This window comes from Rana temporaria, chromosome 7 (genome assembly GCF_905171775.1).
Source record: "Rana temporaria chromosome 7, aRanTem1.1, whole genome shotgun sequence".
NCBI classification, from domain to species: Eukaryota; Metazoa; Chordata; class Amphibia; order Anura; family Ranidae; genus Rana; species Rana temporaria.
Genome location: NC_053495.1, coordinates 20,485,057 through 20,508,900, shown reverse-complemented (window position 1 = coordinate 20,508,900; position 23,844 = coordinate 20,485,057). Strand labels below are relative to the sequence as shown.

The following is a 23,844-nucleotide window of genomic DNA, read 5'->3' as shown; positions in this document are numbered from 1 at the left end:
GAGAACATATGTCCATCCTGCTCATACCATGATGATCCATGGCATTGTGACCCCATGCGCCAATCTTAACTGTCTGTTTTTAATCTTCCAGGGGATGCTCTAAATTAGTTGCCGTTTGTCTACAACTTGATCCCGGTTCCTTAGTGCATGGCATTTTAAAGGGCATTTCAAATTCAGCACCAAAAAATATCACACCAGAAAGAAAAAGTGATAAGTGGTTAGCACTTCTGTCCTGAAGCACTGGGGGCCTGTCCCCACTTCCAGAAGACCGGGCCACGTAGAAGTACGTCAGCAGCTCGGCCTCCCTCCTCCTCCCTCCCCTTCTGCCAGGTCATTGAGAGAGCGCAGCACACTTCGCACATGCACAGTAGAGACCCGGCTACACTGCTGGGTTCCATCATCCAATCGTGTGTAAGCAAAAATGCTTTTTTTTTTTAATCTTCCTTGCACGTGATTGGGTCCTCTTTGCAAAGTGAAACCTTACCTACCTCATTTACTAAGCTCTGGCGCAACTGCACTTGCAAAGTGCACAGTCTATTTGCCTTTAGTAAATCAACCCCAATGCATCTAACTGGGAGTAGTCCAGGGGGCAAATGCCCCCCTTCCCCCCCCAGCCCAGACCTTCCCTGCTATTACACAATTTCTAAGCACAGCCTTTTATGTTTGTTTTAACAGTTTGGACGGACAGAGGTCATCGACAACACGCTGAATCCAGACTTTGTCCGGAAATTTGTGCTGGACTACTTCTTCGAAGAGAAGCAAAACCTGAGGTTTGATGTGTAAGTAAATGTGACAAAGTACTATGCAGAATTGATTTAAATCTGAACTCTGGGCACAAATTAATTAATTGAAATATATTTCTCAATAGCCACAAAGGATAGAAATCTACTTCCTGTACAGCAAATTCCTTTGAAAATCTAGATATCTTGTAAAAGTAGCAGTGACATCATCATTGTGCTGTACATAGAGGGGTAGATTCACGTAGATTTTGGCCGGCGTAGCGTATCTCAGATACACTACGCCGCCGTATGTTTGAGCCGCAGGTCCTGTATTCACAAAGAACTTGCGCTGAAACTTACGGCGGCGCAGTGTAACTGGGCCGGCTTAAGCCCGCCTAATTTAAAATGGGCTGGTTGGGGGCGTGTTCTATGTAAAATACTAGTGACCCCACGTATTTTACGTTTTTAACGAACGGCGAATGCGCCGTCCGTGGACGTATCCCAGTGCGCATGCTCCAAATGACGTCGGCAAATCATCATGCTTTCTACGTGAACGTAAATTACGGCCAGCCCCATTCACGGACGAGTTACGCAAACGACGTAAAATTTGAAAAATTTGTCGCGGTTCAGACGTCCATACTTAACATTGGCTGCGCCATGTTTTTGGTGGTTTATCTTTACGCCAGAAAAAGCCTAACGTAAACGGCGTATCTGTACTGCGACGGCCGGGCGTACGTTCGTGAATTGGCGTATCTAGCTGATTTACATATTTCTAGGCGTAAATCAGCGTACACGCCCCTAGCGCCCAGCGTAAATATGCAGTTAAGATACGACGATTTTCCATGCCCATAGCCCTTAGGTGCTGCGTACAGCCTACTATACAAATGAATGACTATGCTGCTGTACTCATGTACATCAACGCTTACTGTGCTGCTGTGCATGCACATTAAGAGTGTCGAAATTAATCGCTGCATCGATGCATTGCGATTCGGTTGTCCCCGATGTGGCATCAATGCATGCGACCGGGAAAATCAATGTTGGGTGATGTCATCCCGACTTGCCCTGCCCCACCCAGGAGAGCGCTCGGAGCTGAGCGTATGCGGGCTCGGCTTCAGTGGGTTATACCGGGATGATGCCTGCCGCTGCAGGTACCGTTTTTAGAGCGGGCGGTCGGCTTTCCAGGGATAACAACCGTTGCGGCTAAAAGCCAGTCGGTTGTTATCCCGGAGGAGCGGTATGGGACACTCCCCCCTCACACCGCCTTCAGCCGCTCTTACCAGGCCTCCAGTCCCACCGGGAGACCCGATCCGCAAGCCGCTACTTCCGGCGAGACAGACTGGAACGAAGCGTGGGCTTCTTTACAGTCTGTATGTAAGCACGGAAGCGACGTCACAACGTCAATTCCGGTTAAGTCAGCTGCCAATGGCGCCATTTAAAAAAAAAAATACAGTATTCAGAATCGCCATTTTCGGCGAGCTGAATACTTTGAAGTGCACATACATACAATTTCATCCATACAAAGGGCCAGATCCACAAAGAAGTTACGCTGGCGTATCTATTGATACACCGCATAACTTCTAGTTTGCTCCGGCGTATCTTTGTTTTGTATCCACAAAACAAGATACGCCTGAAGCTGGGCTAGATCCGACTGGCGTACGTCTTAGTACGCCGTCGGATCTAAGGTGCATATTTACGCTGGCCGCTAGGTTAGCTAGATACGGCGATCCACGAACGTACGTCCGGCCGGCGCATTTTTTTCCGTTGTTTCCGTAAGGCTTTTTTCGGCGTATAGTTACCCCTGCTATATAAGGCGTACTCAATATTAAGTATGGACGTCGTTCCCGCGTCAAATTTTGAAAATGTTACGTTGTTTGCGTAAGTCGTTCGCGAATAGGGCTTTGCGTAGAATGACGTTCATGTCGTAAGCATTGGCTTGTTGCGGGTTAATTTCGAGCATGCGCACTGGGATACCCCCACGACCGGCGCATGCGCCGTTAAAAAAAATGACATTTACGTGGGGTCATGGTTTATTTACATAAAACACGCCCACCTCAACACAATTTGAATTAGGCGGGCTTACGCCGGCCCATTTACGCTACGCCGCCGTAACTTTAGAGGCAAGTGCTTTGTGAATACAGCACTTGCCTCTCAAAGTTGCGACGGCGTAGCGTTAATACGATACGCTACGCCTGCCGAAAATTACGATCCGCTACGTGGATCTGGCCCATAGTGTATGGCTGAACTTGCATCGCACAGACATTACATGTGATGTGCACAGAAATGCGATACGAATCACATGCAATGTCTTAGTGTGAACCCAGCCTTAAGACAGAGGTTCTGATGCACAGGGCCCTGACTCTCTGCCAGGGGGGTGGTCTCGCTCATATGGGACCTCCAGCCATCTGCAGATGCACCAACCCCCAAAAAGTAAGAAATGGCATCATTGGTGGCTGTATAGACCAGTGTTTTTCAACTCCAGTCCTCGGGGCACCCCAACAGGTCATGTTTTCAGGATTTCCCTCAGATGAAACGGCTGTGGTAATTACTAAGGCAGTGAAACTGATCAAATCACCTGTGCAAAATAATGGAAAGCCTGAAAACATGACCTGTTGGTGTGCCTTGAGGACTGGAGTTGGGAAACACTGGTATAGACCATTAGAAATCAGTCACATGTCATCTTTAACTAAAAAAAAAATGATAGATAGATTGCGGTTGCCATGGACAACACAAACGTTTCTCTTTATACCAGAAAGCGTTGTCACCATGTTTCGGCTAACTCTATATACCAACTGCAATGTCTGTACTATTAATATCAGCAGCTAATGGCCCCGTGTGTGCGGTTCAGGAGGAATAGGAAAGATCCGTGGCGGTATTTGGGACCTGCTAGAAAGTGGGACAGAATCTATTGAGAGACGGTTGTTACTATGGCGACAGTGGCACGGGTCCTACTGGGAAAAGGCCTATTAACCCTTTAATGCCAGAGGGATAGTGACTTGTAAAATGCACGTCTATTTATAAATACATATCTTTCCTGCACTTGACCCCGGCTAGAGGAACTTGCGTAACTAGAACCATCCAATGTTCACTGTAACTGCTCATGCTTTATCTTTTAAGAGGATAGTTAACCACAAATATGGATTTTCAAATGTAACCAAAGTTTTTGGAATGCTTAGAAAACCTTTTTAAACGTTTCGGATAGAATAGGGAAGGATCGGAACCTCGGGTGGGTTTTATTACTGTCCGTGTCCCCGTGGGGAGATTTACTCTCACTTCCAGTCAAATTCTCAATACACATATTGCTGAAATCAAAGACTGTGGGGGTTATTTACGAAAGGCAAATCCACTTGCAAACTACAAGTGCAAACTACAAGTGCAAAGTATACTTGAAATTGCACTGAATGTGCACTTGGAGATGCAGTCGCTGTAGATCCAACAGGGACATGCAAGGACAATAAAAAACAGAATTTTAGCTTGCACATGATTGGATAATAAAATCAGCAGAGCTTCCCCTCGTTTCAGCTCTACCCCTCAGGTTTACAGCCACTGCACTTCCAAGTGCACTTGTAGTTTGCACTTGTAGTGCAAAGTGGATTTGCCTTTTTTGTAAATAACCCCCAAAGAGTCATTGTAATCATTTGATTTTTCTTTTATTTGTTCACTTTGCTGCATTCGAATCGAAAACAATATACAATTTTTTTTCGACCGATTTGAACATTTATCGATTTGTTTATTTTGCATTTAAAAAATTTAGGGCTGCGGAAATGAACGATTAATTCTTTGATTAATCGTTAATTTATTTTATTGATTACGATCCGCGGATTGAGCTCTGCGGTCTCGCCCTTAGGAAAGGCCGCAGCTTCGGCCTAGCTCCGGAGCCGCGGCCAGCTTGGTACAACCGGCAGCGGGCTAGTAGTCTGCTGCCTGCTGTGAGTGTGCTTTCAATTCTGGGAGATGTGGACATTACAGGGGAGATGTGTGGACATTACAGGGGATGTGTGGACATTACGGGGGAGATGTGTGGACATTACAGAGATGTGTGGACATTACGGGGGAGATGTGTGGACATTACGGGGGTGATGTGTGGACATTACGGGGGTGATGTGGACATTACGGGGGAGATGTGGACATTACGGGGGAGATGTGTGGACATTACGGGGGAGATGTGTGGACATTACGGGGGTGATGTGTAGACATTACGGGGGTGATGTGGACATTACGGGGGAGATGTGGACATTACGGAGGAGATGTGTGGACATTACGGGGGAGATGTGGACATTACGGGGGAGATGTGTGGACATTACGTGGGAGATGTGGACATTACGGGGGAGATGTGGACATTACGGGGGAGATGTGGACATTACGGGGGAGTGTGGACATTACGGGGGAGATGTGTGGACATTACGGGGGAGATGTGGACATTACGGGGGAGATGTGGACATTACGGGGGAGATGTGGACATTACGGGGGAGATGTGTGGACATTACGGGGGAGATGTGGACATTACGGGGGAGATGTGTGGACATTACGGGGGAGATGTGGACATTACGGGGAGAGATGTGGACATTACGGGGGAGATGTGGACATTACGGGGGAGATGTGGACATTACGGGGGAGATGTGGACATTACGGGGGAGATGTGGACATTACGGGGGAGATGTGGACATTACGGGGGAGATGTGTGGACATTACGGGGGAGATGTGGACATTACGGGGGAGATGTGTGGACATTACGGGGAGATGTGGACATTACGGGGGAGATGTGGACATTACGGGGGAGATGTGTGGACATTTAGGGGAGATGTGTGGACATTACGGTTATAATTAATCAAAATTAGTCGACTAATCGATTAAAAAAAAAAAAAGATTAATCGAACACGAAAATTGTAATCAGTGAGGCCCCGTACACACGACCGAGTTTCTCGGCAGAATTCAGCAAGAAACTCTGCCGAGAAACCCGGTCGTGTGTACACTTTTCACCGAGGAAACAGACAAGGATCTCGTCGAGCCAAATAGAGAACATGTTCTCTATTTCCTCGTTAGTCAATGGGAAACTTTGGCTCGCCGAGATCCTCGGCGGCTTCACAAGGAACTCGACGAGCAAAACGATGTGTTTTTGCCTGTCGAGTTTCTCGGACGTGTGTACGGGCCTAACGGTTCAAAAAAAAATTGGTAAATTCAAAGAATATTTTGAAAATTCTGAACACGAATTGCGAAAACGAATTGAACGAATCAACGAATTTAACTAAATGAAATAAGCAGATAATGTAAACAAAACTAAACACATTTTTTTCGTCATGCATTAAGGTGAAAAAACATGAAGGTTTACAACCCCTTTAATTGAACAAGTTGAAGTTAGAAGTTGATTGGCTACCATGTACATCTGCACCAGATTTTGCACTCTCCAGCTTCAGTAAATCAACCTAAGGGCCTGTGGTTTTGTACACTTCAAGCGGGTTTTGCATTCCATACAAATCTACTGGAGTGCAAAACCTACTTGAAGCAGTTCAAATTCAAGTCAGAAGATGGTCAACTGCAGGTCAAATCAACCTGTCAATTAATTCTTATTAGGATTGACCATTGGCTACTCTTCTACCTCTGATCTCATGGCTCTTAGGCCCCTTTCACACGCCATCAGGGGGTACAGGCAGTACACCTGTAAGGGGCCCGGATGGCATCCCCCTTTTTTTATATATTTTTTTTTATACAAAAAAATTGTTTTGTTCGTCAGCACCCAAAGCCTCCCCCCCCCCACCCACCTCTAAGGGCCCGGTGGTCCCCAGGGCCCCTGGATGGCATCCCTTCTTTTTTTTTTATTTAAATTATTATTATATTTTTTTTATATATTTTTTTTTCGGCAGCACCCAAAGCCCCCTCAACCTCTAAGGGGCCCAGTGGTCCCCATGGGGCCCGATGCATCCCCTTTTTTTTTTCTGTCAGCACCCAAAGCCCCCCCCCCGACATCTAAGGGGCCCGATGCCATCCCCCCTTTTTTTATTTGTTTGTCAGCACCCAAAGGCCCCCCACCTCTAAGCCCCCAGCTTCTCGATTCGCGGCGCCCCCCATTCTCAAGTCCGGCACCCCCCCCCCGCTTCTCAACTTGCCACACTCCCCCCCGCTTCTCATTTGCGGTCACCCCCCACGCTTCTCATCTTGCGACACTCCCCCCCTTCTCAATTTGGTGGCGCCAGCACCCCCCCCCGTTCCTGATAGCGGCCATGTTCACACGGGTGGACCGTTCAGGTCCGCTGTCAGTTTATTTGGCGGTCCTAAACGGACGCTCAATGCTTGTCTATGGAGCGTCGGATGTCAGCGGTGACCAGCGGATCGGATCGCATGAAATCTGATGATGAAAACTGACACGCTGTCCGTTTTAGCCCCTCCCCGCTTAGTGAGCAGAGAGGGGCCTGTCATCCGCCGGCTCAGCGGAGATCAACGGAGAGATCTCCGCTGAGCTGGCGGACGCCGCTGATGGATCCGTCCCCCGTGTGGAAGGGGCCTTAAAGATCTGAACCAAAATAAGCCAATGTTTTTTTTAAAAATCTCCCTTCTTATAAATGCAATAGGAATCTCTCCAGTTCCATCAAGTGTAATGCCACACTGGCAATCAGCATTGGCCCAGATTCAGGTAGATGTGCCCCTTTTTTACGGAGGCGCAGGGCAGCGTTTTTGCCCTGCGCCCGTGCAAATTTCCTGCGCTACCCGCGATTCACGGAGCAGTAGCTCCGTAAATTGCGTGTGCGCTGTGTAAACTTGCCCTGCGTAAGGGCGCCTAATGTAAATGACCCCGTAGGGGGCGGGAATCATTTAAAATAGGCGCGCTCCCGCGCCGAGCGTAGAGCGCATGCTCCGTCGGGAAACTTTCCCGACGTGCATTGCGCAAATGACGTCAAGGACTCATTTGCTTCAAAGTGAACGTGAATGGCGTCCAGCGCCATTCACGAATCACTTACGCAAATTACGTAAAATTCGAACGTCGCGACGCGGGAACGACGGGTATACTTTAGCATTGGTTGCCCCTTCTAATAGCAGGGGCAGCCTTACGCTAAACACGCCGTACGGAAACGACGTAAATTGCGTACGCAGGGCTCGCGCAACATTGTGAATCGGTGTTAGTATGCAATTTGCATACTATACACTGAGCACAATGTTAGCGCCCCCTAGCGGCCATCGCAAGAATGCAGCCTAAGATATGCGTGGAATAAGAGCCTTATGCCACGCAGATTTTAGGCTGCAGTCGGCGTAGCGATGTTCCTGAATCAGGAGCATTCGCTACGCCGGAGCAAGTAAGCAATTGCGCTGTGTAACCTATGGTTACACAGGCGCAATTGCTTCTTGAATCTGGGCCATTATGCATTATCAGCATTATGCAGAACAGGGGGCGGGCACAGACGTAAAATGTCCCAGTGTGTTAGGTCCAGGACTCTATATTTCATGGAACGTAGGAGTTAATTGGTGATAGTTGGTAATTGCAACAGCTCATTATAAAACAATGACCCAATTCAAGAAGCACTTGCGCCCGCGCAACCATAGGTTGCGCGGCGCAAGGGCTTACTTGCTCCGGTGTAACGAGTGCTCCTGATTCAGGAACCTCGTTACACCGACTGCAGCCTAGGATGGTGACAGACATAAGCCTCCTTATGCCTTCACATCCCAGGCTGCATTCTTGCGTTGGCCGCTAGGGGGCACGGCCATTGTGATCGGCGTATAGTATGCAAATTGCATACTACCACCGATTCACAAAGTTGCGCGGGCCCTGCGCACGCAAGGTACGGAGTTTCCGTACGGCCACTTTAGCATAAGGCTGCTCCTGCTAATAGCAGGCGCAACCAATGCTAAAGTATAGCTGCGCTTCCCGCTCGCGACGTTCAAATTTACGTCGTTTACGTAAGTGAACCGTGAATGCGCTGGACGCCATTCACGTTCACTTAGAAGCAAATGACGTCCTTGCGACGTCATTTGCCGCAATGCACGTCGGGAAAGTTTCCCGACGGAGCATGCGCTGTTCGCTCGGCGCGGGAGCGCGCCTAATTTAAATGATTCCCGCCCCCGGCGGATCATTTACATTAGGCGCCCTTACGCCGGGCTATTTAGCATATCGCCCGCGCAATTTACGGAGCAACTGCTCCGTGAATCGCGGGCAAAGCGCAATATTTGCGTGGGCGCAGAGAAAAATTTTTGCTCTTTGCCCACGCAAATATTGCGCGATTCTACCTGAATCTGGGCCAATATCTTGCTTTTCCATCAGACCAGATTGCCTTTTTTTTTTTTGTTTTTTTCAAAACAGTGAGCAAAAAAAAAAAAAAAAAAAAACTGTGTCATGATTGTGACAGATTTTTTATAATAAAATTGAACTGCTCAAGCCTAAAAATAAAATCAATTCTGATTTTTTCTTTTTTTTTATCATCTGGCTCGCCACATAAAGTGAAATTACAAGGCTTTGCCATTTCATTGAAGAAAAAAAAAAGGTTCTGAGATGACTCACTCTTCAGATGGAACAGGAAGCAATAAAAGAAAGAACACGTTCTCTGACTATACTACTGTAATGTTCCCGAACATGCTGTCTCTTCTGTTTTCATTATTTTCTATTGCACAAAATTAAGGAATAATGCCAATCTAAAAAAAATCAATTTACAAGCTGAAGTGTTAGTAGTATTTTTTTTTTATTATTATTATTTATTTGTTGGTTAAATTGAATGTGCCTGACTAGTGATGAGCAAAGGAATAAATACCCGAAAAAAAAATGCTCACCTGATATACTTAATCTACCACAATTCTGGTGTTCGGATTTGAATCTTTGCACTCTAATGTACAGCGGAACCTCGGATTACGAGTATAATCCGTTCCAGGAGAATGCTTGTAATCCAAAGCACTCGCCTATCAAAGCGCGTTTCCCCATAGAAGTTAATGGCCCAGATTCAAAGAGATTTGCTCTTTTTTTGCGGAGGCACAGGGCAACGATTTTTCCCTGCGCCCCCGCAAATTTGCGCCGCTGCCCTCGATTCACGGAGCAGTAGCTCCGTAAATTGCGAGGGCGCGCCGGCAAAATTGCCCGGCGTAAGCGCGCGCAATGTAAATGATCCCGCCGGGGGCGGGAATCATTTAAATTAGGCGCGCTCCCGCGCCGAGCGTAGAGCGCATGCTCCGTCGGGAAACTTTCCCGACGTGCATTGCGGCAAATGACGTCGCAAGGACGTCATTTGCTTCAAAGTGAACGTGAATGGCGTCCAGCGCCATTCACGAATCACTTACGCAAACGACGTAAAATTTGAACGTCGCGACGCGGGAAGGGCGGGTATACTTTAGCATTGGCTGCCCCTACTATTAGAAGGGGGCAGCCTTACGCTAAAGACGCCGTACGGGAAACTCCGTACCTTGCGTACGCAGGGCCCCGCGCAACTTTGTGAATCGGTGTTAGTATGCAATTTGCATACTATACGCTGATCACAATGGGAGCGCCCCCTAGCGGTCAACGCAAGAATGCAGCCTAAAATCAGCGTGGCATAAGAGCCTTATGCCACGCAGATTTTAGGCTGCAGTCGGCGTTACGATGTTCCTGAATCAGGAGCATTCGTAACGCCGGAGCAAGTAAGCAATTGCGCTGCGTAACCTATGGTTACGCAGGCGCAATTGCTTACTGAATCTGGGCCCATGGAAACAAAGATAATTTTTTCCGCATTGACTTCTATGGCATGCAATACTGCATGCGACCAGAGGTGGGGGGGGACAGCTCGGCTGAACTTGGAAACCTCAGAAAGGCTCAGGAACTGAATATTTACGATTCGGCTCCGCTCGGCTCCAATGGGCTCCGGCGCCCCTGCACCTCTGGCAAATGGCGGTACCGCACACCGCATTGGCTTGAATCCTGCTCGTGTTGCAAACCGAGTCAGGATTTTTTTTTTTTAAATGCTCGTATTGCGAAACGCTTGTTAACCGCGTTACTCGCAATCCGAGGTTTCACTGTATTTTTTTTGATAAATAAAAAATAGCGATAATCTGAAGCCTCGTACACACGACCGAGAAACTCTACAGAATCCATCAAGAAACTTGGTGGGAGAGCTTTTTTGCCGAGGAAAACGGTCGTGTGTACGTTTTCATCAAGGAAACTGTCGAGGAACTTGACGAGCAAAAAAGAGAACGAGTTCTCTTTTTCCTCGACGGGAGTCTCAATTTCCTCGTCGCGTTCCTCGTCGGGCCGGTTTTCGACTAGAAACCCGAGCTTGTGTATGCTTAGAAACCCGCGCATGCTCAGAATAAAGTATGAGACGGGAGTAAAAGTAGCGTTTGTAATGGAGATAACACATTTGTCACGTTGTAACAGACTGAAAAGCGCAAATCGTCTCTTACCAAACTTTTACTTAACACGCAAACACATGAGATTAGCAAAAGCAGCCCCCAGGGTTGTGCCAGTGGAATCGAACTTCCCCTGCCGTTGTATGTGTTGTACGTCACCGCGTTTGAGAACGAGGAGATTTTGTCTTGACCGTGTGTACGCAAAGCAAGCTTGTCGAGTTCCTCGACAAGCCTAAGGCTGCATTCACACCTGAGCGTCGGTCGTTTTTTTGGGCGTTTTTTTCCGGCGGTTTGTCGCGCGTATTCATGCTTATTTGCGCGTTTGCACACAGCGTTGTCCGACGTTTTTGTACTTCGAAGTTTTTTATTTTAGCCAATAGGAAAAATTATCATCTTTTCATCACTTGTTGCTATGTTGGTAGATTTTTTTAATCTTCTGCATGGGCGACAAGTTCTATTGATTAAAGCGACAAAACGCCCGTAGCAAACGCTCGTTGTCGCGCAAGTCGCTTGAATCGAGCGTTTCCATTACTTTCTATAGGAAATGGAAACGCTCAAATACGCCCAAACCGCACGATACGCGCGACAAAAAAAGGTCCGGGACTTGTTTGAGCTTCGCGCGACAGGCGTTTGGGCGTTCGGCGTTCAGGTGTGAACAGTCACCATAGCAAATAATGTTATTTCATCCCTCTGGCGTTTGTGAGCGTAGTGCTTCAGGCGTAAAAACGCCTAGGTATGAATGGAGCCTAACAAGGAACTCGTCGAGGAAAACGATGTGTCTTTTCCGACGAGTTCCTCGGTCGTGTGTACGAGGCCTGATTGTTAGTACACAGCTTTCGAGAAGCGATCATGACAGTTTATCAAAAATGACCCGAAGGGGCAAACACAACATTTTTTCTCATATGATATCAGGTCGTAAAAAAAACCCCAAAGAATTTGTCTAAAAAAACAACACAAATACAATACATTACATAATTCCCGATGTTGTAGTCTGTCATAAGAGAATTTTCGTAAATTGGGTAACCTCTTCATTTTCGATATGGAGACTGAAAAAGAATACAGGCGATCATTCATCTGATTGTGTACTAAAATAATTCTTAGCGGACACAAAGATAACAGAGAAGCTGTGTGAATTAGCCCCTTTTTAATTTTTTTTTTACATTTTTGAACAAAAACTTTTTATAATTTAAAAACAAATAAAAATGTTTTGGAAAAAAAAAATGTTTTACAAATTCTTTTTTTTACAATAATTTATTTTTTTTACCCAATAGTTTTATAAAATTTTACAAGGGATTAAAACAATACAGGGTTACAATTTTTTTATAATTTTTATGGAACAGGGAAGCCGTCCGCTGTGTGTGTGTGTCTCTCCCTGCAGCAGCTGAAAGTCAGCAGGAGGGAGAGAAACCGGTTTCCAGCTACTGCAGTAAGTCACATAGGGCAGTGGTCATCAACCCTGTCCTCAGGGTCCAGTAACAGGCCAGGTTTTATGTATTACCTTGGGGAGATGCAGACTAGAATACTGCAATCGCTGAGCAGCAAATTATATCACCTGTGATGTATTTCAGTTATCTTGCAAACCTGGCCTGTTAGTGGGCCCTGAGGACAGGGTTGATGACCACTGACATAGGGCATCCTGTAATTGCACCTCCATCTGAGCGCACTGATTTGCTCTGCTGTTTGGGCCCCCCTGTGAGCCCGGGCTCCCTACAGGAGGACTGGTGGTCCCCCCGCTATCAACAGCCCTGCAGGAGCCTAAAGCCTCGTACACACGTTTAGGTTAACCAGAGGACAACGGTCTGGAGGACTGTTTTCATCGGTCAAAATCGATCGTGTGTGGGCCCCATAGGTTATTTAACCATAGGTTAAAAAAAGCCAACTTGCTTTAAAATTAACCTATGGATTCCTAACCGATAGGTCAAAACCGATCATTAGTAGGCACGACCAGGGCTTTTTTTAAGCAGGAACGCGGGGGAACGCAGTTCCAGTACCTCCAGCTCTAAATGAATGTAATGGTGCTCAGAGGTGGGTAGAGGGTGGAACCAAGGAACGGTGCTCAGAGGTGGGTAAGGAGTGGAACCAAGGAACGCTGCTCAGAGGTGGGTAAGGAGTGGAACCAAGGAACGGTGGTCAGAGGTGGGTAGAGGGTGGAACCAAGAAATAGTGCTCAGAGGTGTAACCAGGGAACGGTGCTCGGAGGTGGGTAGGGGGTGGAGAAAAGGAATGGTGCTCGGAGGTGGGTAGGGGGTGGAGAAAAGGAATGGTGCTCGGATGTGGGGAGGGGTGGAACCAAAAAATGGTGCTCGGACATGGGTAGGGGGTGAAACCAATGAATGGTGCTTGGAGGTGGGTAGGGGGTGGACACAAGAGGTGACAGAAGGAGGGAGTTCCTGCACCTATTCTCTGAGAAAAAAAGCTCTGGGTACGACCATCGGTTAAAAATCCATGCATGCTCAGAATCAAGTCGGCGCATGCTTGAAAGCATTGAACTTCGTTTTTTTCAGCACGTCGTTGTGTTTTACGTCACCGCGTTCTAACGCGATCGGTTATTTAACCAATGGTGTGTAGGCGCGACGGACCATCAGTCAGCATCATCGGTTAACCTATGACAACGGTCCTTCAGACCGTTGTCCTCTGGTTAACCTATCGTGTGTACGAGGCTTTACAGCATGGGTGCTCAATCTGTGGCCCTCCAGATGTTGCAGAACTACAATTCCCATCATGCCTCTGCCTTTGGGAGTCATGCTTGGAACTGTCAGCCTTGCAATGCCTCATGGGTCTTTTAGTTCTGCAACAACTGGAGGGCCACAGGTTGAGCACCAATGCTTTACAGGCTCTTGCTTCATATAAAGTCCCCAAATAAACGTTTCTTTTCGTATGTAACTATGTATGTAATTATGGAATTCCGCCTACTAACAATCAATAATGACAAGAAATACCATGGATGATGCATTTGGTTGGACAGAAGAATGCGGTGCAGCGAATCTAGTAGCAAGGCTAAAGAGCTTTTATAGATTCAGGATGAGTAGCTCGTATCGATTGATGAGTATACTATTGGGATCTTCCCCGCACACCTTCTGTTAGATTGCGAGCCAGCATGGATAACGTAAAGTGATCCACATAGCGAGGGATTTTCACCTGAGACATGGAAACATGTGGCCTATCAAGCTGTTGATGTTTGGAGGCCATTGAGGGCCGATTCCGGAGGGGAAGCTCGGTAGGAATCATCTTGTTCAGAGCACAAGCCTGCTGGTTTTACTGTCGATCATTACTCCGTTGGTGTCAACATCAGAAAACACTGAAATTGAGCTGCATATGCGATTCCATTGAAGGGCCAGGCTGGGCCTCACTGAGATGGGCTGATGGGTCAAATGAATCAGTGACTTCCCAAATTCCTTGGCGGCCACCGCTCTGCATCTACTTACCTGCTGCTGCCTGGAGGAAATCTTACTGATTTTAAATGTATCTTGCAACATCTGCAGGAGCAGAGAGGAGAATCCTATGGTATGGGGAAAGCAAAGGTAGGAACACCCACAGGGAATTATCTCTGTTTTCATCCTTTTATAATAAAACAACAACAAAAGTCCAACTCGTTTGATTGCTTCTTCTTTGATTCTCGCTTAAAAAAAAAAAAAAAAACACATAGGGGCAGATTCACAGAGATCGGCGTATCTCTGTGCGGGCGTAACGTATCTCATTTACGTTACGCCGCCGCAAGTTTTTCAGGCAAGTGCTTTATTCACAAACCACTTGCCTGTAAAGTTGCGGCGGTGTAGCGTAAATCACCCGGCGGAATTCAAATTCGGCGGGTAGGGGGCGTGTTTCATTTAAATGAAGCGTGTCCCCGCGCCGAATGAACTGCGCATGCGCCATCCCTAAAATATCCCAGTGTGCATTGTTCCAAATGAAGTCGCAAGGACGTCATTGGTTTCGACGTGAACGTAAATGACGTCCAGCCCCATTCACGGACGACTTACGCAAACAACGTAAATTTTTAAATTTTCGACGCGGGAACGACGGCCATATCTATCTATTTACTATTGGCTAGCGACATAAGGATGTTAATGTTAATTGAGAGAGTTTAGTTCCATTTTTAATTTTGGAAACATCAAAACAATTTCATTACTAGATGATTGAATGGAAACATATGTGATTGCCTTTTGATCTTACATAGGTATGAGGCTCAGTTCACATTTTAGGTGACTTCCAAGCATTGTACGTTGTTTTTTTTAAACTGGCTTTATACCTTTTTATCTTCTTTTTCCTGTTCTTTATCTTTGGGCAATGCATTAATATGCACTGCATTCAGAAGCCACTACGTATAATGTGCACTGATGAAACCAAAATCAAGTAAGACCTCATCTGGAATATACATTTCAGTTTTGGGCACCAGTTCTCAAAAAGGATATCGGAGAACTGGAGAAAGTGCAGAGAAGGGCAACCAAACTGATAAGAGGCATGGAGGAGCTCAGCTATGAGGAAAGATTAGAGGAACTAAATTTATTCTCTCTTGAGAAGAGGAGAATAAGGAGGGATATAATCAACGTGTACAAATATATAAGAGGTCCATACAATGAACTTGGTGTTGAGTTATTCACTTTACGGTCAACACAGAGGACACGGGGGCACTCTTTTCGTCTAGAGGAAAAGAGATTTCACCTCCAAATACGGAAAGGTTTTTTCACAGTAAGAGCTGTGAAAATGTGGAACAGACTCCCTCCAGAGGTGGTTATGGCCAGCTCAGTAGATTGCTTTAAGAAAGGCCTGGATACTTTCCTAAATGTACATAAAATAACTGGGTACTAAGATTTGTAGGTAAAGTTGATCCAGGGTAAATCCGATTGCCTCTCGGGGGATCAGGAAGGATTTTTTTCCCCTGCTGTAGCAAATTGGATCATGCTCTGCTGGGGATTTTTGCCTTCCTCTGGATCAACTGTGGGTATGGAGTTGGGTGTATGGGATTGTACTGTGTTTTTTATTTTGTTTGTTTATTTTTTGTGGTTGAACTGGATGGACTTGTGTCTTTTTTCAACCTGACTAACTATGTAACTATGTAACTATAAACTTTTTTTAGCCAGCAAACATTAAGGCGTGGCACGAGCACCATTAAAAACTATACCTCTCAACATTAAGATAAAAAAAACTTCCCTCCTTATACTTACCAGAGCCCGATCTCAATCCAGCAATGTGCATGAGAGCAGCGGCTCTCTCCCTCCTCATTGGCTCAGACCCAGCAGCGGGAGCTAATCACAGCCAGTAAGAAGGGAGCAGGGGGCAGGGCAGAGCTGTGCTCTGTGTGTCTTATGGACGCACACAGCTGACTCGGGAGCGAGCACTCATGCAAGCAGCATGCTATGGGGTCACTCGGCAAGGGGGGAGGTGTCAGGAGCGCTGGTGGGGGAGCAGGCACGTCTGACATGTTTGTTATTTTAAAAAAACGTTAAGGTTAAAACACGTGTGTTGAAGCGGAACTGAACTCACTGAAATACTCACCTCCTCATTCTGGCGATGATCTGGTTAATTCCTCGCTGGTCGCTGTCATCTTTTCCCAGGCTACTTCAAGGTGCCGGGTTTTCAGCCTCTTGATTGGCCAGTCAAGGAATGATGTCATCCGGCACATGACCAGGGTAGTCTGTCAATCCAGCCCAGCACATTGAGCTGCATATGTACTACAATCATAGGTGTGCGCAGCCTATTGCATTAGGGTGTGCACCCCAAAACTTCAACACATATGCGTTTGACAGACTTACCGGCCTCTTCTCCGCTCTCCATTCTGAAACAATGGGGGAAAAAGGGGGAGCAAAGGAGCACATGGGGGACCCGAGCAACAGAAGGAAATGGAACCGGGAAACGAGCAATGCAATATATTAGCACCAATCCCCTATATTTTCCTCTGTGGCAGCTGAATGTTGACAAAAAGGGAGAGGAGGAGAAGCTTACTTTCAGCTACTGCGGCAGGAAAATACAGATCAGTTCCACAAAATTCCACCCCCACCACCTCTCCTGTCCAGGTTCTGAGGGTCGGCAAGGAAGGATTGTGGTTTACCGATCACCTGCCCACCATTGACAAGTTGCCAACCCCAGGATTAGGGTGTGCCCAGGCACACCTGGCACACCCCTTGCGCACGCCTATGACTACAATGGTGCACATGGGTTCTTGCAGTGCTGCAAAATGTAGGCTTATGCCTGCGCTGGAATGAGTGATGATGAGCGGTAATGCAATTGGCAATGAAAACCGTGCAAAGCTGGTCTTGGGCAAAGACCGTACAGTGCATGCCCATCTCTCCGGCCCCAGAGCTATCACTTACCTCCTGCTCTCCAGCATGGCCTCCTCTCCACCCCTCCACCGCCTCTCGCGTCCGCACGCTGCAAATTTTCCTATAGCTAATTATGTTTGCAGCGGAATGGGTGATAACTGCTTGTGCTCTGCTATCTGGAGCAATACGATTAATTTTCCCCAGAGACAATAAGATGCCCCATAGCTCCAGCAAACAAATAACTGTATTGTATTTTATGTAATTATAGTCACCGGCGTTGGGATTTGTAATGCGTCTAACCCAGATGTTTTCACTCTAATTATTACTATGCTTGTATGAAAAGCTCCAGCATGGCAAATCAATGTACAATTGCAGACAATGATGGGCAGATCCAGAGGAGTACAGACAGTCCTGCAGGGTTTGGAGTGTCTGTACTGCTAGAAGAGAACTTCTGACTTGTGAGAGAATAGAAAATTTATAAATTTCTGTCACTAATTGCAAAAAGAGTCATAAAGTATATTATCAAACTGATCTCGGTATATAGGCAGAGATCTTTTGGGGGGGTTAATTTATAGGACACCTGTTCTTAAGGTGTATCTAAAGTCAAACTTTTTAAAGTTGAACTGCAAGCCTCCATCGAATAGTGCCTGGAACGAACGGCGCATGCGCCGGTACATCATAGCACACAAGCTGATTTGCCGATCAGCTGGGCTGACATAACCATGGCGCATGCGTACATCGTAGGAGGTATCTCTCAATGGAAGATACCCATAATGTCCCCAAATGAAGACACGTGACAGTGTCGTAACGCGTAGGGATTGGCCGTGGGCAGACGTACACCTGGAGTGATGTAAGAAGGCGCTGAGGACGCCGCTGTTCATTTTAATACTGCACTCGTTATATCTTTTTATGGAAGAGCATTTACACTCTAATAAACGTTCCCCTTACCACAAATACTACACTATTGGAGGTCCTCTCTGTTTGCTCTTTCCCCCTTATTGGAGCCATAACAGGGATCGATCGAGGAGGCTTTTGGAGTAAGCTGTCATACCACTTATGAGTCTGCAGACAGTTTAAGAGACACCAGTAGAAGTGTGGAAAGTGTGGATATTGTTTGTTTTATGGAAGTGAATTGCTCTATGGAGATCCTTGATGCTGAATATATTTATTGATGAGGTGAGAGTTCTGAGAGACCAGACACACTTGTGATCAAGCTACCTATTTATTAGTATCTTAAAGTGGAGGTTCACCCTAAAAATGAATTTTTAACATTAGAGCCAGCATAGTAAGGGCATATACTTTCGGCAGGTTTTTTTTCTCTCCGTACTTACCTTTATATTCTGATTTGGTCCAGGGCTTCTGCGTTCTGATGACTCCGGGACTGGGCGTTCCTATCCCTGCCTCAGGGTTCTGATAACTGCGGGACTGGGCGTTCCTATCCTTCCGTTCGATGATTGACGGCTTGTGAAACAGGTGACCTGTCGCACAACACGCGTCACCAGATTTCCGGAAATAGCCGAGCTGCGAGTCGACACTATACAGCATCTGCGCCCGCCGTGTAGAGCTGACTGCGCAGTCGCTGATTGCCGCCATTAGTAGTAAAAAAAAAAAAAAAATTAAAAATGCAATAAAACTATCCCCTATTTTGTAAACGCTATAAATTTTGCGTAAACCAACCGATAAACGCTTATTGCGTTTTTTTTTACCAAAAATAGGTAGAAGAATACGTATCGGCCTAAACTGAGGAAAATAATTATTTTATATATGTTTTTGGGGGATATTTATTATAGCAAAAAGTAAAAAATATTGAATTTTTTTCAAAATTGTCGCTCTATATTTGTTTATAGCGCAAAAAATAAAAACCGCAGAGGTGATCAAATACCACCAAAAGAAAGCTCTATTTGTGGGGAAAAAAGGACGTCAATTTTGTTTGGGAGCCACGTCGCACGACCGCGCAATTGTCAGTTAAATCGACGCAGTGCCGAATCTCAAAACCTAGCCTGGGCATTTAGCTGACTAAAGGTCCGGGGCTTAAGTGGTTAAGGGGTATGAATACTTTTTCAAGACACTGTAACTGCTTTTTGAAACTGTTAAATTGATGGTTTTAGTTCCACTTTAAAACATTGATAAATTGATAAATTTGAATCTGATTGATAATGGAATTAACTACAACTGCTTTTCCTTCTGCTTCTATACTGGAACATATTTACTGTAAAATTCACATCCTGTCTCTCCATGCTGGAAGTTGAAAGGTCTGATGCAGGCGTCCTAATTACAAACAGCCAAAGGGTCGTGGAATGACCCAGCTGACGACCATAGGATATCTTCATTATTATTAATGTAATTGCATAAATGTAATGGGGGAAGGTTACCTGGAAGGTTTTTTTTTATTCCTCTCAGCACGACGGCAAATTTCCCCGTTAGAAAAAACACATTAATATTAAGCAGCGTCTGGAATGCTGTTGACAAACCGCAGAAAAAAGATTCAGCCGCCCTTGAGTGACAGCACAAAACAGCGATCCGACCCTTTCTTCCCTGGCACCAGGCCAACAAGGTCAAAATTCTCTTGCGTGGCACTGAAGACGCCGTACCCCTGAGATTTAAAGAGCTGCCAAGTGTCAGTCATTCTGTCTGCGCCTTGCAAAGCCATTGGAATAATTTCACACTTTCCTCATGTAGTTAGGCAGCGGCGGTGCCAGCGACATGGTCATTTATAATGTGACGGCTTCTTGGTGTTAAAATTTTGTAGCCATGTGCCCGCGTCTTGTCTCCTGATAATTTATGCTAATGGCTGCTGGCCGCTTCTAGCCCATGACAGATTTTCCGGTAAAAATACCGAGGTGATTCAGATGGACGCTGTAGGTGGCTCAGGGAATTTTCCTTCAGGCTAACATTTAAAGAGAACGTATAATATTTATGGCAATTACAAAAAAAAAAATGAAAAACCTTAAAAGTTCACAAATTGCTGTTCTATATTTTTAAGTGACTTACAGAAAATCTGAATTTTCGTTTTCAATATTTTTATTCAAAATTTTTTGCAAAACAAAGTGTACAAAGTATTCGAAAAGAACATGTATAGTATAAAATATATGCTATAGGGACGGATATCCGAAAGATTTCTAGGCAGAATGTTACACCTACAGTAGGCATTCCTCCAGATGGAGACTTTTGTTGTAAGTGGCGGCTGGTGCTCAAATTTTTTTTGGGGGGGACAAACAAACTAAAAAAAAAACATCAATTGCCGCCCATTAAACGCAGCCACTGTGCCCATTAAACGTAGCCAATGTGCCCATCAAACACTGCCAGTTTGTCCCCTCAAATGCAGCCAGTTTTCCCCCCAATTGCAGCCAGTTTGTGGCCCCAATTGCCACCAGTTTGTGCCCCCAATTGCTGAAAGTTTGTGCCCCCAAATGCAGCCAGTTTGTGCCCGCAATTGCCACCAGTTTGTGCCCCCAAATGCAGCCAGTTTGTGCCCCTAATTGCCGCCAGTTTGTGCCTCCAATTGCCGCCAGTTTGTGCCCCCAATTGCCGCCAGTTTGTGCCCCCAATTTCTGCCAGTTTGTGCCCCCAAATGCAGCCAGTTTGTGCCCCTAGTTGCAGACAGTTTGTGCCCCCAATTGCCGCCAGTTTGTGCCCTCAATTGCCGCCAGTTTGTGCCCCCAAATGCTGCCAATTTGTGCCCCCAATTGCCGCCAGTTTGTGCCCCCAATTGCCACCAGTGTTTGCCCCCAAATGCAGCCAGTTTGTGACCCCAATTGCCACCAGTTTGTGCCCCCAATTTCCGGCAGTTTGTACCCCCAAATGAGGCCAGTTTCCCCCAGACCAGCACTTACCTTCCTCGGGTCCGCGCCGTCTTCTCCACGCTCCTTCGATGTCTTCTCCCGCCCTCGATATCGCTTCAGTCAATCAGGTGATCGGTAATCAGACCCAGTGCACCTGATTGGCTGAAAACACACCCACCGCTGATATTCAGATGGCCGGCGCTCAATAGGGGGCCGAACACCTGAATCGTGGGCGGCAGCGGCGACAATACATAGCTTCATGCAATGCATGAAGCTATGTATTGTCGATTGATGGGTGCAGGAGGAGAGAGGGGGCAGCGCTCATGCACGCACCGCCACCGCACTGCCACTGTTCCTTGGTGATATAGTTTATATTAACTTTGTCTCCATGGGGGAGCCCCCATTCTCATTTATTATTCTTAATGCAACATTACCACAATGCATCTCAATCACCGTATGCTGTCAGCGGTAACATCTCCACCTTTAACTATGTCAAAATAGATGTCAACGTAAAACTCTTCGTGGGTTGTAGGTGCATGTGTGCAGGTCTGTTTCATAGCAAAGCCCTGTGGAACTCATACCTGCTGGTTGTAGGTAGTAAACATTACAAAGAAATAAGATATACAGTATATCTATCCTATCTATCTACTGTATATACACTATATTCCCAAACGTTTTGGGACGCCTGCCTTTACATGCACATGAACTTTAATGGCATCCCAGTCTTGGTCCGTAGGGTTCAATATTGAGTTGGCCCACCCTTTACAGCTATAACAGATTCAACTTTTCTGGGAAGGCCTCCACAAGGTTTAGGAGTGTGTCTATGGGAATGTTTGATCATTATTCCAGAAGTGCATTTGTGAGGTCAGGAACTGATGTTGGCCGAAAAGGCCTGGCTCACAGTCTCCGCTCTAATTTATCCCAAAGGTGATCAATCGGATTGAGGTCAAGGCTCCAAACTCGCTCATCCACACTATATTGCCAAAAGTATTGGGCCACCCCTCCAAATCATTTGGTGGAGGGGGTGATTATGGTGTGGGGTAGTTTTTCATGGGTTGGGCTTGGGCCCCTTAGTTCCAGTGCAGGGAACTCTTAAGGCGTCAACATACCAAGACATTTTGGGCAATTTCATGCTCACAACTTTGTGGGAACAGTTTGGGGACGGCCCCTCCCTGTTCCAACATGACTGCACACCAGTGCACAAAGCAAGTTCCATAAAGACGTGGATGAGCGAGTTTGGGGTGGAGGAACTTGACTGGCCTGCACAGAGTCCTAAACTCAACCCGATAGAACACCTTTGGGGTGAATTAGAGCCAAGTACATCAGTGCCTGACCTCAAGAAAGCGCTTCTGGTAGAATGGTCAAACATTCCCATAGACACACTCCTAAACCTCGTGGGCAGTCTCCCCAGCAGAGTTGAATCTGTCTTAGCTGCAAAGGGTGGGCCGGCTCAAAATTGAATCCTACGGACTAAGACTGGGATGCCATTAAAGTTCATGTGCGTGTAAAGGCAGGCGCCCTAATACTGGTAATTGGTAATGCAGTATATATATATATATATATATATATATACACCCACAACTGTCCCTGATTTTGAGAGACTGTCCCTCATTCTGAACAAAGTTCCACTGTCCCTTATTCCTCCTCATTTGTCCCTCTTTCTTTTTCTGAGACAAGTCCCCAATCAAGACATGTCTTCCTAAAAAGAATTAGAAGTATTGCTGTTGCAAAAGAAGATGGTGGATACTAACATTTCCCGCGGGAGGTCTGAACTTCCTTGTCTGTAAATCCTCAGCATTAAACCCTTCGAGAAGTGTCAAGTGCCTGTGTCCCCTGCCACATGCTCTGGTTCCTTCCACAGGCCCACACATCACTATGAAGCCTCGTACACACGACCGAGGAACTCGACGGGCGAAACACATTTTTTTCCTCGTCGAGTTTCTTGTTAGGCTGTCGAGGAACTCGACAAGGCAAGTTTCTCTATTCCCGTCGAGGAAAAAGAAGACATGCTCTCTTTTTGGCTCGACGGGATCCTCAACAGTTTCCTCGTTGAAAAATGTACACACGACCGGTTTCATTGGCAGAAAAAAAATCCCAGCTGGGTTTTGCCGAGAAACTCGGTCGTGTGTACGAGGCCTGAGACACATTACTGGCGTAGGGGCTGGTGGGAGAAACCATTGAGAGCGAACTGGGGGTTGCAGGTATTCTACAATCCCGTAAGTGTCAAATCACTGGAGACTTTGCCAGAAGCTGTAATACTTCATAACATCAGAGTTCGAACTTGACACCTGCCGGAAAGGTAAGTATTTACAGTTGTCTATTGCAGGAGCAATGCTTTTTATTTTTTTCAGAAGCAACAGAGGACCTTTAAGGATTCCATTCTTGTAACAGGGAAAATTAATGTGTGTGTCCCTTTAAATCCCCATGACAAACATTTGTATTGAATTTCTTTGGTTATAAATGGATATGTGAGTGACATTTAGAGAATGCAAAAAAATGTGGTTATTAAAACACAGCAATTACCATGAATGCAATTTAGGCCCGCGGTTGGCCAAGATTCATTTTGAACATAAAGGTCAGCATTTATGGCTCCATGCCACTAAGTAGTTTCTAACAATCTATGTATGGTACACAACTGGGCCTATTTAAAGGGTCAGCTATTATTTGATTGATGTTGGAGAGTTCAGGCCCCTAACTGCTAATTATATCTGCAGTAGGACCCTATGTATAGTTGTGACCCAAACAACATACAGGGGGGGGGGGGGGGGGGGGATGGTCGTCAGCCCTGACAAATTG

At 46.2% G+C, this 23,844-nt stretch overlaps 1 protein-coding gene across 2 annotated transcripts in view; it reads left to right on the top strand.

Moving 5' to 3' along the window:
* The window catches only part of CPNE9 (copine family member 9), a 350,416-nt gene that overhangs the window by 89,178 nt on the left and 237,394 nt on the right, over nucleotides 1-23,844 (top strand). For both annotated transcript variants that reach the window (XM_040359035.1, XM_040359034.1), the window contains exon 5: nucleotides 676-779. In XM_040359035.1, the coding sequence (XP_040214969.1) occupies nucleotides 676-779 (104 nt within the window). The remainder of the gene's footprint in view (nucleotides 1-675; nucleotides 780-23,844) is intronic.